The 15,424-nt window shown below is 35.6% G+C and overlaps 2 protein-coding genes across 2 annotated transcripts; one reads left to right on the top strand and one right to left on the bottom strand.

Moving 5' to 3' along the window:
* The first annotated feature begins 261 nt into the window (after nucleotides 1–261).
* LOC129307464 (uncharacterized) lies at nucleotides 262–860 on the top strand. Its single transcript, XM_054948439.1, has one exon. It carries the CDS (start codon nucleotides 442–444, stop codon nucleotides 748–750), a length of 309 nt encoding a protein of 102 aa, XP_054804414.1. The 5' UTR covers nucleotides 262–441; the 3' UTR covers nucleotides 751–860.
* A 4,651-nt stretch (nucleotides 861–5,511) lies between these two features.
* On the bottom strand, nucleotides 5,512–14,848 carry LOC129306208 (cullin-4-like). Its single transcript, XM_054946669.1, has 17 exons — nucleotides 14,397–14,848; nucleotides 12,898–13,013; nucleotides 12,424–12,770; nucleotides 11,760–11,940; nucleotides 11,420–11,542; nucleotides 11,021–11,308; nucleotides 9,765–9,890; nucleotides 9,532–9,633; nucleotides 9,357–9,410; nucleotides 7,705–7,811; nucleotides 7,545–7,605; nucleotides 7,304–7,435; nucleotides 7,030–7,167; nucleotides 6,864–6,944; nucleotides 6,595–6,675; nucleotides 6,138–6,218; nucleotides 5,512–5,893 (listed from the first exon to the last, which is right to left on the bottom strand). The coding sequence occupies exons 1-17, from the start codon at nucleotides 14,746–14,748 to the stop codon at nucleotides 5,780–5,782; spliced, it is 2,484 nt and encodes an 827-aa protein (XP_054802644.1). The 5' UTR covers nucleotides 14,749–14,848; the 3' UTR covers nucleotides 5,512–5,779.
* Between the last annotated feature and the right edge of the window lie 576 nt (nucleotides 14,849–15,424).

Below are 15,424 nucleotides of genomic sequence, written 5' to 3'. Positions count from 1 at the left end.
AAATTGTATTACATAATTTAAGACAGTTGATTAAATGTAATAATTATATTTAAAAAAAAAGAGTGAACTAAAATGCTCTTTATTAATTAATATAATCATACATTAATTATTTTTTTAATATAAATTATAAAAAAATGTATAATAAATGTTTATTAGAATAAGTGAATTTGTTTATAAAAAATATAAGTCAAAAATAATAGTTGCTCTGATAATACAAAACCGGAGGCAGTAAGTCAGAAGAATCGGAGCTTCAAAGATCTTCGGAACTATGCAATATTTCTCAGTGGTCAAAGGGTGATAATGGCCCAAATCTTGTGATTGAAGAAAAGCTCAAACGAAATCAAAGCCTCGCTAAGCCTAAATGGAATCGAGAATCAAATGAAACCCCTTGAAAGGCCCAACTAAGCGGCCCATTACCTGATTCTTAAGGTGAACAATGGAATGAATGAAGATCAGAAGATTGCTCCGAGATTTCTTGTTCCCGCAGAAAGAGACAGAAAGAGAGGGATGGGTGCAGTGACGACGGCAGTGATAGCAATAGCCGGAGTGATTCTGGGTTGGATCACCATCGAGATCGCCTGCAAATCCTGCCTCGACAAAGGTCGTGAAGCCATCGATCGCAATCTCAATCCTGATTACGATCCCGACGACGACCTCCCTTCCTCCTCCATTCGCGCTCCTCTCAACTCCAACACTTCCGATCCCGATTCCATTTCTTCCCCCGCCGCCTCCGCCGCCAAATCCGTCTGAGCCTTAGTGATTCTCTTTATACATCTACTATTTTTTCTTTTTCTTTTTGTTTTTTGTTTTTGGGACCTGACTCTTTACCCATCAATCTACATGGTTCTTTCTTTCTTTCATCTCTCTCTCTTTTGAAAGCAACGATAGGCTTAATTGTAATTTCTGTTTTCTGTGCGTGAATTGATTGATGGCATTGAATTTTGGATTTGAATTTGAAAATTATCATTAATATAAGGTAACTGAATGAGGATTTCGTTGTTGTATGAAGCCAACCCTGATTTGAATAGCTCAGCAATCAAGCTATGATTCACATCAGTGGTAAGGACCGAAGGAGAGCCAAAATATAAACCAATACATGGAAAGAGAAAATTGAAGAATTTAACGTTTTTTGTTCAAATTCTCGAGCTTATAAAAAATTATTTTGATATACCTGCAGTTGTCCATAGACAATACATATCAGCCGAGAGATCCCTGCACCTTCCCCATAAACTTAGTGGCCTTTTGGTCGCCAGATGTTAATGAAATTAATTGAAAAAATTAAAATAATTAAATTATCTTCTTCTGTATGATAAAATAAATTTGCATATATTATACTATATAATTTTATGATTTCTAATTTTATGTACTAAATTATCATTTTCTTTAATAAATATGGTTTATCTATTTTTTTTTTATTTTTTCAATTCATTCTATTTTTGTCTTAAACTCCGCCTATGTTTATAGCTGATTTCAAGCTCGGGTAAAGGAGGAGGGTTGTGTTAGGCCATCAAGCCAATATAAAACTTTGTTGAATCTATCATGAACATGGACAATAGACGTTATAATGTTAATGCTAGGTCGTTGCCCGTAAGTAACGCGCTGCATGGCTCGAGTACAGTGATAAGTGAGTTAGAGCCGCTGCATCGGCGCCCGGATGTAATGTTAAATGAGCAAGGGCTACCGCGTCATTCTGGACGCACGCGGCTAAAGAAGTTAGTCCATGAGAGCAAAATTAGATTTGGTACTTGAAATGTTGGGACATTGAATTGTAAATCTGTAGAGGTTATCGGGGTTATGATTCAAAGGAAAATCAATATCCTTTGCCTGCAAGAAACAAAATGGCATGGAGAAGAAGTTAAGGATATTCAAGGTTTCAAACTTTGGTATACAGGAAAAGTAAGTGCACGCAATAGAGTAGGCATCATTATAGATAAGGAGTGGAAGAAGAACGTTGTAAAGTTAGCAGAATTGGAGATAGAATTATTTCTTTAAAAATGATAATTGGACGTGAGACTATTAATATTGTTAGCGCTTATGCGCCGCAAGTCGAAACAGAAGCCAGTCTTAAGGAATTATTTTGGGAGGATCTGGAGGGGTTGATTCGACACATACCACAAAGTGAAAAGATTTTTATTGGAGGAGACTTTAATGGGCATGTTGGGAGGGAAGCTGGTCAGTATGAGAGGGTGCATGGTGGTTTTGGTTTTGGAGAGCCAAACAATGAAGGACAAACTCTTTTTGATTTCTCATTGGCGTATGATTTTAAAATTGCCAACACTTGTTTCAAGAAGAGAGATGAGCATCTCATCACTTACAAAAGTGGAGCCTCAAGGTCACAGATTGATTTTCTTTTGGTTAGGAACACAGATAGAAGACTTTGTAAAAATTGCAAGGTGATCCCCGGAGATGCTGTAACGACACAACATAGGGTCCTAGTCCTTGATGTGTGTATTATGAGTAAAATCCAAAAACGTCGACAAGTAGTAGCACCAAGGATTAGTGGTGGCAATTAAAAGGTGAGAAGCAAGATATTTTCAAGCGAAATCTTTTGGATAAAGGAATTTGGGAATCTCAAGGAAGTGCTAACATCATGTGGGAGGATATGGCTAAAAAGATACGGGAGGTTGCAAAAGTAGTTTTGGGAGAATCAAAAGGTTCTGGTCCGAGAGATAAGGAGTCTTGGTGGTGGAATAATAGTGTGCAGGACAAAATCAAGTATAAGAAGAACTGTTTTAAAGCCATACATTTGTGTAACAATGAGGAAAATTGGGAGAGGTACCGTATGGCTAAGAAGGAAACTAAGAGAGCTGTGGGTGAAGCTCGTTCTAAAGCTTTTGAAGAATTTTATAAGAGCTTTGAGACGAAGGAAGGAGAGCGAAATATTTATAAGATTGCCAAGAGTAGGGAAAGAAAATCAAGAGATCTAGAACAGGTAAGGTGTATTAAGGATGAAGAGGGAAGAACTTTAGTTACAGATGATGAAATTAAAAATAGATGGGAGACTTACTTTTCTAAACTTTTCAATGATGGAGAGGATTCATCTAGTAACTTGGAGGATTTAGTAACTGGTGAAGGAGAACAAAATTTGTCATTCTATCGAATAATACGTGATAAGAAGGTAAATGATGCTCTTAAGAAAATGGCAAATGATAGAGTCAACGGACCTGACTGTATATCTATCGAAGCGTGGAAATGTTTAGGTGAAGAAGGGGTGAGATGGTTAACTAAGTTATTTAATGTGATTTTACGGTCCAAGAAAATGCCTGATGAGTGGAGGAGAAGTATATTAATTCCTATTTATAAAAATAAAGGAGATATTCAGAATTGTACTAACTATAGAGGGATTAAGCTCATGAGCCACACAATGAAATTGTGGGAGAAAGTAATTGAGCACAGGTTGAGATTGGAGACAAGTATTTCTGAGAATCAGTTTGGTTTTATGCCAGGTAGATCAACTACAGAGGCGATTTATCTACTAAGGGGATTAATGAAAAAGTATCGTTGTAAAGATAAAGATCTACACATGGTTTTTATTGATTGGAAAAAGCTTATGACCGTATACCAAAGAAGTGCTTTGGAAAGCGTTAGAAAAAAGGGAGTACGGATTGCTTATATTAAAGCCATACAAGATATGTATGAGGGGTAAAAACTAGTATAAGAATGCCTAGTGGTCAAACAAAGATTTTCCTATAAAGATTGGACTACATCAGGGATCATCTCTGAGTCCTTATTTGTTCAACTTGATCTTAAATGTTTTGACGAAACATATTCAAGGGAAAATTTCGAAATGTATGCTCTTCGCGGATGATATAGTTCTTATAGCAGATACAAGAGAAGAGGTTAATTGCAAACTTGAGTTATGGAGGAGGACATTGGAGTCGAAAGGTTTTCGTCTGAGTAGAAGTAAGACGGAATATTTATATTGTAAATTTGGTAAATGACTATTCGACAATAATTTGGAAGTGAAATTGGGAGATCAAATTATACCTCAAGTGAAAAAGTTTAGATATTTGGGAGCCATTATTCAAAATGATGGCTAAATCAGTGGAGATATTTCACATAGAATTCAGGCAGGGTGGTTTAATTAGAGAAAAGCTAAAGGAGTTATTTGCGACCGTAAAGTGCCTAATAAACTTAAAGGAAAGTTTTATCGCACTGCTATCAGACCGGCAACGTTATATAATAGTGAATGCTGAGCTCTAACGGGACAGTAAGAGCATAAAGTTGGAGTAGCAGAGATGAGAATGTTATGATGGATGTGCGGGCATACATGTAAAGATAAAATTCGAAATAAGCACATACGCGAAAAAGTGAAGGTGACACCTATTGAGAAAAAAATGGTAGAAAATCGATTGAGATGGTTTGGGCATGTACAAAGAAGACCAAGGGAGGCGCCAGTGAGAAGAGTAGAACATATAACTTTGAGTCCGGTTAAGAGAGGTAGAGGAAGGCCTAAGAGAACACTTTTGGAAGTTATTGAACGCGATCTGTTAATTAATAATATTCCTAAAAGCTTGATAAATAATAGAGCACAATGGCATCTTGCAATCCATGTAGCCGACCCCACCTAGTGGGATAAAGGCTTGTTGTTGTTGTTGTTGTTGTTGTTGTATTCTATTTTTGTCTTAACAGTTAAATGGGATTTAAATTCTTGCCCAGTAAATTAATCAAGGCCTGGTTTGGTTAAGAGGAAAAAAGTTATGATAGGAATAAATCTGAAAATAGAGATGGGAATACAATCGTGATAGATACTGGAAAATATCAAATATAAAAAAAATAATGTTATAATAAATTATGCTATTTATATAGATGATGAGATTCATTTTTAAAATTCTACACTGGCGGGAAGTTGCTATTCTTTTTATTCAGTCAAAGGTGCTAACAGCTTCAGAGGTTCAACTTAAACCACAAATTAAATAAATAATAAAGTGTTACATATTTTTTAGTTGGATAAAACTTATTATTGTAATAAAGTGTTACATATTTGTCTGATATACGCTATAAAATAAAATACAATAAAAATAGTGTAAAACTTTTAATGAAAAAATTTAATCTTTTTTATTTATTACAAGTCATAACTAATATAATTCAATTGAGACCACTTTTTTCTATAGGACAATTCAAGTTAATTCAGACTTAATCCTATGTATCTAAGCCACATCTAGTCAACTAATTAACTCTTGAAGTATTAATGTAGATGACAGTCAATTGTGCTACCCCAAAAAAGTTTCTCATGCCTTATATCAAACGACAACTAAGTGACATTTATATAAAGCCTAAGAAGCTAAAGAAAAAACCTGCTCAACAATCATCTTCACAGACGGATGCATGTGATCATCCAACAAACATCAATGGAAGAACATTGCCAGAGGTTTCCGGAATTTTTTTTAGCAGGTAGCTCTAACATCTAATTTATTATTTAAACTGAATTCTATACTCTGGAGATTTCAAAAAAAAAAAAAAAAATCTAACCCACCAAATTCTCTTAATCATAAAGAGGACAAACGATGGTCACCTCGTCAAAGTGCCAATTTTGCAATAGCATAAAGAAGGGATAACAGAGGCTGCCAATTTTTCAAGTGCTGATGCCATCTTGTGGAATAATTTTGAAGGCGTGAATATGCTTTACAAATACAGTACTGTAGTCAGCAAATGAAAAAGAAAATCGAGGCGGGCGAGGAGGATACTAGTTACTGTACATATGACGAGATTTAACATCAAACCTCTCCCATGTCATTTACAAAGAAGAATTTTCACGAGTTTCGTCGAGCAAACGACACTACGCGAGATAATTGTATATCTGAGAGTTGTTCTTGTCCCTCTCTAGATACTCCCTATCAATGAGGCTTTCAATCCGTTTCTTCAAATCAGTTGGTTTTATTGGAAATTTTAGCTGTTCAACAAAAATAAGTCCAGTATCAGTAACCACTATGCTTGTCACAACAGGATAGAGAACCTTCTTCATCCATGATCACTTGTATTTTTAATCACACACTAAAACCATTTCACAATACTATCAGGGTTGACTCCGTATATTTCATTTCTCTCAAGATAAGGGATAACGTTTTCATAACATGGAACTACTCGAGGATTGACAGGAATACTAAGTGAAATGAATTAAAGATATATGAATTTACCTGCTGGAAGAGTTCAGTGATGAGAAGGGTGTGGCTCAGCACCTTCCTTGTCTTCATTATCCTCACGATGGCTGCATCAATCTGCAACAAACCATGCCAACAAGGCAAAAATGTTAGGCTATCACTTTCCATAATATGACACACACAAGGTATACCAGAAACCTGCCAAGTTGGAATGTTATCCAATCATTGTATAACTTGAGTGTGCGATGAACCACACTAGCAAGAATTAACTCCGTTACAGAAGATCACAGGCTGCTTAGTTTCTATGTGTTCAATACACGTTACATATACGCGGCACACAGTGCCCTGGCTAGTTGGCAAGTTAACATCCATTCGATGACTTTAATGTTTTCTATTTCAAAACCCCTAAAAAAGAATGTGGGCTCACAGAGAACAACAGGTGCAACGTCCGTGCTAAATAATGCACATGACAGAAAGAAAAAAGACTATTCACCTGATACTGACGATCTTGGAAAACCCTCTCTGTGGTGCTGGTGTTCTCCTCCACTGTTTCCTTCATCTGAATTGCATTCACCTGTATTCCAAGACACAAAAAGCTTTAAACAATACTTTGTAACAAGTTAAGATAATTAAAATGCATTATGAGATAAACCTTGAATCTTTATGAACGCACTAAACCCCACTGCTTTGAAACGTAAATGGAAGCTTGATATTCATTTATCTTGATTTCTGATCCCTAAAGTTCTATAGAAGTGCTGGTACCTTTATACGATAAAGAGGAGCTGTAAATGCATCATTAAAAACAAACGAGTCATCATCCTCCACATCTCTCCCTTTGGGTAGCTGTTGCACGTTCATCAAAGGAATTTGCATTAGGAGATATAGAGACCACAATTACAAATAAATGATTCCACAAATGGGCACACACTTTTTGCAGGACGCGAACTTTTCCACAAGCCAGGGATTGCAGGGTCCTTCTCAGCTCCTTGTCCTCAATTCCAGTAGCATCCTTGATATCTTGAAAGCTTAGTCTCTCAGCATCATTGAATAGCATTAAGACAACAGTCTGTAGCACATCACACAAAACAAACCATAATGTGTAAACTGAACAAAGCGAGGTATGCAGAACCAATAAAAGAGTAGTGTGAAATACAAGATAGGTGGGAACATGAACTTCTGAATTTTGGTTTCAAAAAGCCCACCTGAAATAAAGAGACAGCCAATTCCTTTTTTCCTTTAGGAAACTCAGCCTTTAAGACACAGTGACCCAATGAATTTTGCCACATCAGACGCCTTCCACTGTATTTGCTTAGATAGAACTCTTTGAATATATCCTGGTAAAGATAAAGGGAAGAGGGAAAGGGCAAGATCAGGGATGCCACTCAAAAGTATCAAGACGGCCAAAAGATAAAAAAAGAGCAGTCATTCATGCTTTTGATGAACCTGGTACACATTTAATTCATGAGGAAGCCTAACATCCATGGGTGGATACGTTGGCCAGTACCTGCACTCATTCAAAAGCACCAATTAGTCCCCTTACAAAAATGAAGCCTGCAGAAGCTAATGAAGGTTACAGATAAGAAAAGAGAGACACAAAGCTTACCCTGTTGTTAAGACATGAACACTCATTTCAATTCCTGATGGAAGTTTTGTCCTCGCCTGGGATGACTGTTTGAAGGACTCATTTATCTCTTTTGACAATTCAATGTCCTGAATTAGACAAATTTGGAGAATTTGTAAGTTTAGGATACAGGCCACCTTAGTTACAGAAGCTACTCAGATCCTTGGCATTCACAAAGTAGTTATGCAAATCTATAAAACCTAACAAAAGATCTCAAGATAAATGCACATTTATCATAGAAAGATAACCAAATATTTTTGAATTAAAGAGTATTTTTGCCCTTCAACTATTCACACAGAAACATTTGGTATCTTAAATTTTTTTATGATGCAATGTCCCCCTTTAACATTTAAAAATGGTGCAACTTTGCCTCTACCATAAAAAAGTTTAAGTTTGATAGTTAGTTGACCTAGAAGATTACGAAAAAGAATCCCAAAAATTACATCAAAGGACCCTATAAGAAAATTAACATCAATTAAAATCCCTTAAATTATAAATGAATTTCAAGAAATTAATGTTATTTCTTATCTATATAAAAGACCAAAATACCATTTTGACCAGTCACTTCAGCCAACTACAAGGTGATTATCGGATTATCATTTTTGGCAATGACACAGGTAAAATTATTAAATATTAAAATGTTAATGTTTTAATAAGATATAAAACAATTTATTTATTTTTATTAATAACTAGTGTTATTGCTAATAATGATAATCCAATAATCATCCAGTAGCCTATCAAAGTAGTTGGTCAAAATTGTATTATGGTCTTTTACATGATAAGAAATAACATTTGTCTCGGTATTTATTTGTAGTTTAGGGGACATGCACAAAGAGGAAATAAAAACAGAATATTTACAAAATCACATCTTTGACTATCTATGCCTTCCTTTAATGGAGATAAATGTTGTATATTCTTGATTTACCACACAAACAAAAAGAGTTGAACAATTGATAATGATGCAGCCGCTCATGAAGGAAAAACAACAGTAGAAATACAACTGACAGGCAAATATAACGACAGCCAATGAAAATAGCTCAGCAACGAAGATTGTGGAAACAATAGCATGAACTAAAACACTGGCAACAGATACGTGAGTAGTTTTCAACATCCAGCTACGAGGCAAAGGTTTTCATCTTCAAACACTAACTGAATTGGTTCTGCTTTGATTAATCATAGGTTGATACTCAATTCAAGGTAGAAGACAAGCTGCCAGGGCTCTTCTCTCTAGTTGATGCTTCAGATAGCAGAACAGACCATGACCAGTTTTCAGTATAAAATAATCAAACAATTTGTATGATTTCTGTATTGATTCTCTAACCTCCCCTTACAAGGAAAGGGTGAAATTTCCAACCTGCTTATATTCCACTGATCTAAGTTTAGTGTAGGGTGATATTAAACTTTCTTAAATTCTTCTCCCAGCTTGAATTCCATGTTAACTAAAGAATAAGAGAAGAATAATTTGAGGCCGGTAAAGAGTAGATTGCTATCCAGTTCTTATCAAGAATGCATAGACATAAGAAACTTAAGAAGCTGTTATTGAAGGAAAAAGATACACATATACATTAGATAACTTGAGGCAGAATTTGAATAAGACATTTGAATTAAGAAATGATTCAAACAAAAATAGATACCTTGAACATTCCTTCCAATTTGTTTGTAAACTGGCTACCACACTCAGTCTTCAACTGCATTATCAATAGATAACTAATCGATAATACTACACGTGCCGGTCAAAAATAAATAAATAAATGTGGCCACAGAACTATCTATCCACAAGAAAAATCACAATAAGGAGAAATTCTTAACCTTAGAGATCATAGATTTTTCTGCATCAATAGAAGCGCTTTTTCCTAAAAGCAGTCTCTTTGCAAGATCTTTCTTATAGAATGCTTCAAAAACGTCCTTGCCCTTAAGCAGCAATGAAGTCAAGCAATTCCCAGTATAAGAATAGAGAGAAATCTTAACAGAAGTAAATGATATCAATCACAAAACACAAGGAATAAAAGTTTGTCACTCAAACAGGTTAGCAATGAACATACCTGAATGAACCTGAACAAAACCAAAACTCTATCAAGTGTACCCTCCAATTCCTCTTCAGAAGTACCCTTGTTACCTGCACGAAGCTTCTCATCCAAAAACTTAGCAATCAACTCTGCTGGTCGGTTCTGTCATGGACAAAAGCATAACTCCATTAGTGCAAGGCTATCACACCCAAATAAAAACAAAAAATGCACGTCAAAGAATCACATTCAAAAGGTTCATTTAAATTATGTTCACAAGTCCCTTCATACAACAAGCTCTTGAGTGTAGTCCCATGAACACGTTGCAAGAAAGTCTAACGATGAAGTATTAAGGTGGTAATTTAAGCAACTTGGTCAAAGAAATTCTAATGACAAGCCATATCCAATAACTATTCTCCCTAAATGCAAAATAGAGGCATGATATAGCTTTGAAATATTCTAACACTAGAAATGAACTGTGGTGCTACGGAGGGGTGGCCTAGAGCCCATCCACTTTGAATCCTGCAAAGTAAGGCAGCAGGTTAATATGGTGCCACCATCGCAACCACCTCATGTGGAAAACATTAACTAAAAGCAGCAACATTGAAAACACAGAATTTTCACACATTTTAGTCTTTTGTTAGACCCAGCCAATGGGCTTGTGACATTAGAGGGACTAATGATAAATCGACCTTAGCTAAGTGAAAATAACACAAAACACAACAAAAACCCATAAAAACACCGCAAAACGGACACTGAAAATATGTACACAGCAATTTACTTTTGGGGCTGAACAGAAAGTTATTTACCTTTTTTTTTATTCCTCGCTTGAAATCATAAAGGACATATTCAAACCAGGAACTTCTCATCAAGTTCAATTTTTGGTCTTCATCCCAAATTTCTTCTTAATATTTCAACACAGCTGTGTTCCCTCTTTTGATTTCCTTCAAATTTATGAGGTATAATTCAGGTTTGATGATTTTTCAAGGTTTCAGATATCATTTCCTCTTTCGCTTATGGTAGATATTAGTAAGCACATCTCATAACACTGCTGCTTCGCTCTACTACAGCAGCTACACTGAATTATATGGTTTCGAACAGAAAAGGGGGAATTTTGGCAATAAGCATCATAAGTATCTTAGTGGGAACTGAGGACCTAAGGAAGGAAAGACTAAGAAAAAAGAGAGCTGCTCCAACTAAGCAGAACTAAAATTTATATCAGCAGAAGCTTTCCAAATGGCGATGGAATAACCAATAAGAGAACAAGAGAAGACAACAGAGAATATGGAAAGTACCTGACGAAGATTGATAAGATGCTCAAATGAATCTTTAATCGTGTTACAGAATGCTTCATTCTTGAAAAAGCTTTCTTCCAATATTTTGTCTAGAGAAACCTTAAAGTCCAGAATGGAAGAAACCATATCTTTGTCTTTCTCCTCATCCATTACAATTCCCTGCCCAGTTCTCTTGATGTATGAACTCAATGCCTGTCTTAGTGATTCAAGTGCATTAACCCTTGAAAAGAGTGAGTACATCCTCTGCAGGTCTTCTATACGATTGGCATCCATAAGCATCATAAAACCCTGTAAATTTCAAAGAAAATAAATACTTGAAAGTTATAGGAAAAAAGTACATGTCATTGCAGAAGAGATTTCACCCAAAAAGATAACCCAAAAGTCAGTGTTAGACAGCACCTTATCAAGAATGGCAGGAATATGACGTTGAAGAAGTTGCTTTTCAGCTGTTGCTATTAAGGGCTTCCTAGTACTTGCATCTAAGTAGATCAAGCACCTCTCGTTTTCTTCATGCAATCTAGTCTACAACAATGGTATGCAACATACCCCATCAGAAAAAAAAAAAAAACATCATGAGACATGGGATAGCAATGAACATGAAAGGGGAGAAAAACCGGTCAGATAACATTCTGTCAAGACATGGCATGATGCATTTATTCAGGAATTACTAAAGGAAGGATGTAGCAAGGTCATAACCTAATGCTAAGAAAAAAACACAAGTGAGTAGGAGGAAAAAAACCTCAACATGCTTCAAGTAGTCTGGAACATCTGATTGCTGCATGTATTTCACTCCTTCAGCAGCATAAAATTCAGATGTAGCTTCAAGGAATGGCTTCTCAAAGCTTTCTGCATAAGTTCCCAGAGCAGTAAACATCTTCAAAAGATGTTTCAGAAGAGTTCTATCCACTGCTTCACCTAATCTGAAAAACCGGGGGGAAAACTGAAGAAAGTGAGCTGCATAGCGTATTGAAGAACTGAAGAACCCAGTTGCCTTATTCACACACTGATGAATGGCCAAAAAAAATTACCCATATTAATAAAACCTTTATTCCCAACCCATATGAAAAATTGCAAGCAAGATAGTGGAAAAAAAAATATACATAAGAAATACTAGCAAGGAGGAAACTTATCAACCACTGAATAGACTTCTAGACAGAGAAGGTAAGAAGGTTAGTCAAATGTAATGGAATACCTCAATCTAGCCCCTAACCCTTGCCTATTTTCACACATCATTATATAGATAAACAATTAACCAAAACATCATTCACAAATTATTCTTATTAAGTGGCTTACTCAATATATTCCATAAGCTCCAGATATATTTTAAAAAAGTAAAATAATAATGAGCATATTTATGCATGTATGCATGAAAACAAGGATGAACATGCAAAAAGCAGGTTTACCTTTCACTCTCAATCATTCGTAGAACGCCAGTGACAGTTTTGTGCTCTACTTCTAAAGACAATGAAAGATGTTTGCGGAAGAGTTGCAAGCCCATGTCCCATAATGAGCGTACATTTGTTGTTTGCTTCACATATGTCCTATCCAAATACAAGGCTATACCACGAATCATCAGCATTTGGTCACAAAGGTCCTGCCAACATCTCTCTACTAGAGATAGAAAAACACCCAAGTCTGGGCTTTGGCCAACCAAAGACTGGAGTGCAGCAGATATGTGTGATTCACATTCCTTTTCAATTCGTTGATAGAGACTTCCCCCCATTTTATGAAGGCAAAGATCATTCACAGCCTATACACAAATATTATGTGTTTTCCATGAAACTCTAATGAGCTATTGCATGATGAATATTCACCTAGTTAAGTTAATCATATAAAGTATAAACACAAAGAATAAAAAAGATTATTTTTTAGATTACCTGATAAAGGTTCTCTAAGTCACAAGAATCAGGTTGCTTCAAGAATATAGCACAAATGGCTGACTTCAACTTAGCCCATGTATGCTCCTCAAAATTCGGAGGTAGGGTTGGTTTAGCTTTACAAGGAAAACAGAAAGTTTGAATAATGAATAAGGATAAACGTTTCAAATTGTTAACAACACTGCCGTTAATGCATTTAAAAAACATACCGAAACTAATAAAATTAAAAGGAAATCTCAGAGGAACAAAAAAAGTTAGAAGTACTAAGGCTATTGCTTTGTTAGATTACATGCTTTATTGACATGTTTAGTGCAATCACAAGACAAACATGAAGATCATACTGTTTGAGCACAGAACATTGAAGGAAGCTATTGACAAATATCTCACAACATAAAATATTTAACAGCAAGAGATTAATTGTGGGTCAACTGAACATCATTAATTCAGACACAATGAAACACTTGAAGCAGATGGAATCATAGGAGTAATCTATCAGTAGAGACACAGTTAAGATAAATAATGGCTGGAGAGACCAGAATTATCATTGCAAGTTGTGATGAGCAGTAATCGTAACATCAAAAGGTTAAGAAAGGCTCAAATGGCGGCATCCATTAAACAGTATATCAATGTTAAAAGGTATAAAACAAATATTATGCTTTACGAAAAAGAAATCCTTGGTCAGCATAAATAAATATGAAAAGCATTCAACATAGCACCGCTATGGAGCAATAATTGTTTTTCATTTTCAAAATTGTAGATGGAAGTTTTGTTTAGCTAATATAGCTACAATGCAGAAAATGGAACAAACAACTGAGCAAATTTATGTTATTCTTTAACTTTAATCTGGTGACGACAGGAATGAAAGATAAATCTTGTGAAGCTAAAGTAAACAAAAGTGTCATAGCTCATTACAGACCAGAAGAAGTTGAACGTACGAGCTAAAAGTAAGAAGTTACAATTGACAAATTAACACAGATGATCCTTTGTGATGAGTTTCCAACGCAATAATAACTAAGATAGCATCCATGCTATATCCATGGCCACAGTACTGCAAGTGGCAAGGACTAACTTCCATATCCAAGGGCTATGACAACAACGAGCTCTGCCCTAGAATGCCACACAGGCAGCTCATTTCCATTGAAAAATAAGCCTTTAATTGAAATTTACACTCTAATAAGACTTAATCGTAATTCCATACAGAAAATTGCATAAACCATCCACATAATCCCCCCTCCCTGTGGAATAAACATCTAAAACTTAATAGCGTACAGCCCCTACAACAGATTACAATGATGTACTGGTCAAAATTCTGAAGGAGTTACAATTAAAGAAGCAAAATGCCATTAATATTCAATACATAGCCACACCCACTAAACCCTCGATAAGTAAAAGATATAGAATTGGATTAAATTGCTCAACTAATTGAGCATCCAAAACGGAAAATTTAGAGAGAAATGGTGGAAGTAACACAGGCCTGAAAGAAAGAAATGGAATCCTACCTTTATGAAGCTTGATAAGGAGCTTTTTTGGGGGTTGAGGAGGCGTAGCTTTCTTCCGGGACAAATTGGCGGCCATGATCCCACGCGCACTGGGGAGGGCAGTGGGATCGTCGGTCTTGAGATCCTCATCGAGGCCCAAAGAGGAGGGGTCGAAAACCAGGTCGTCGGAAGCAGCTAAGCCCTGGTGGTGGTTGTGGAGGCCATTCTTGTTGTCGAGAGAACAAGCGACGGCCTGTGACTTGGCCTTCTTCATCAGGGGTGAGAGGGTGACGGGGAAGGCAGCGACGGAGCTGCTAGAGGCGATGGAGTCAGAAGTGTTGGCGGGGTTGGAGCGTTTGGTGGGAAGAGACATGAAACTAATCAAGACGGCATTGTAAGTGACAGACAGAACCAAGAGGTCGAAGAAGATAGAAGCCCACAGACTATGAATTGGGAGGGAGATCGCGGTCTTAGGTGAGCGAGAGTGAGACACAGCCATTTATTTTTGGCAGACAGTATTTACTGTTAATAGTAAATAGTAATAGAAGATTAGAAGTAGCAATAGTAATAATTAATGAATTTTATTAATATTTAAAAAGTATTGAAATATATTTTTAAAAAAATTCAAAACAATCAATTTAATTAGAGTGCTCTTTGTTTACGATAAACCTTCCCAAAATTTGAAATTTAGTATTTTTTGAGTTTTATATGATAAAATAATTAACAGCCATTTGATTAAATTAAATTATTGATACACTCATTAAGTAAATATACTTAAGCCGTTCCCTAAATTTAAATTCTTTATTTTTTTGTTCCATCCTTTTTTAATTATATGGTAAAATCTTCCAAATCCAAATCTTTTAAAAAATGCGCACGATTTTTTATTAAAATTTCATTAAGTGATTAATAATTAATTTACCAGTAATAATACATTTTACTCCCTCCGTGTGAAACTATAAAAAAATTTGGAGAAAAATAATTCAACATTTCAAAATATAAAACAATTTGACAAAAATAAAGTTTCATTAATAAAAGTTTTACAATATTAC

This window comes from Prosopis cineraria, unplaced genomic scaffold (assembly GCF_029017545.1).
Source record: "Prosopis cineraria cultivar Desert tree isolate PC_DT_omini unplaced genomic scaffold, ASM2901754v1 PC3, whole genome shotgun sequence".
Classification (NCBI taxonomy): domain Eukaryota; kingdom Viridiplantae; phylum Streptophyta; class Magnoliopsida; order Fabales; family Fabaceae; genus Prosopis; species Prosopis cineraria.
Note: the sequence above shows the minus strand (reverse complement) of the source record. Positions and strands in the feature narration are given on the sequence as shown.

Coding starts and splice junctions, on each gene's coding strand:
- LOC129307464 (XM_054948439.1), top strand. CDS start 442: ATGAATGAAGATCAGAAGATTGCTCCGAGATTTCTTGTTCCCGCAGAA.
- LOC129306208 (XM_054946669.1), bottom strand. CDS start 14,748: ATGTCTCTTCCCACCAAACGCTCCAACCCCGCCAACACTTCTGACTCC. Junction 11,309..11,419: donor TTCCTGCCATTCTTGATAAG/GTGCTGTCTAAC, acceptor TGAAATTTACAG/GGTTTTATGATGCTTATGGA. Junction 7,606..7,704: donor GTTCATGTCTTAACAACAGG/GTAAGCTTTGTG, acceptor GAATGAGTGCAG/GTACTGGCCAACGTATCCAC.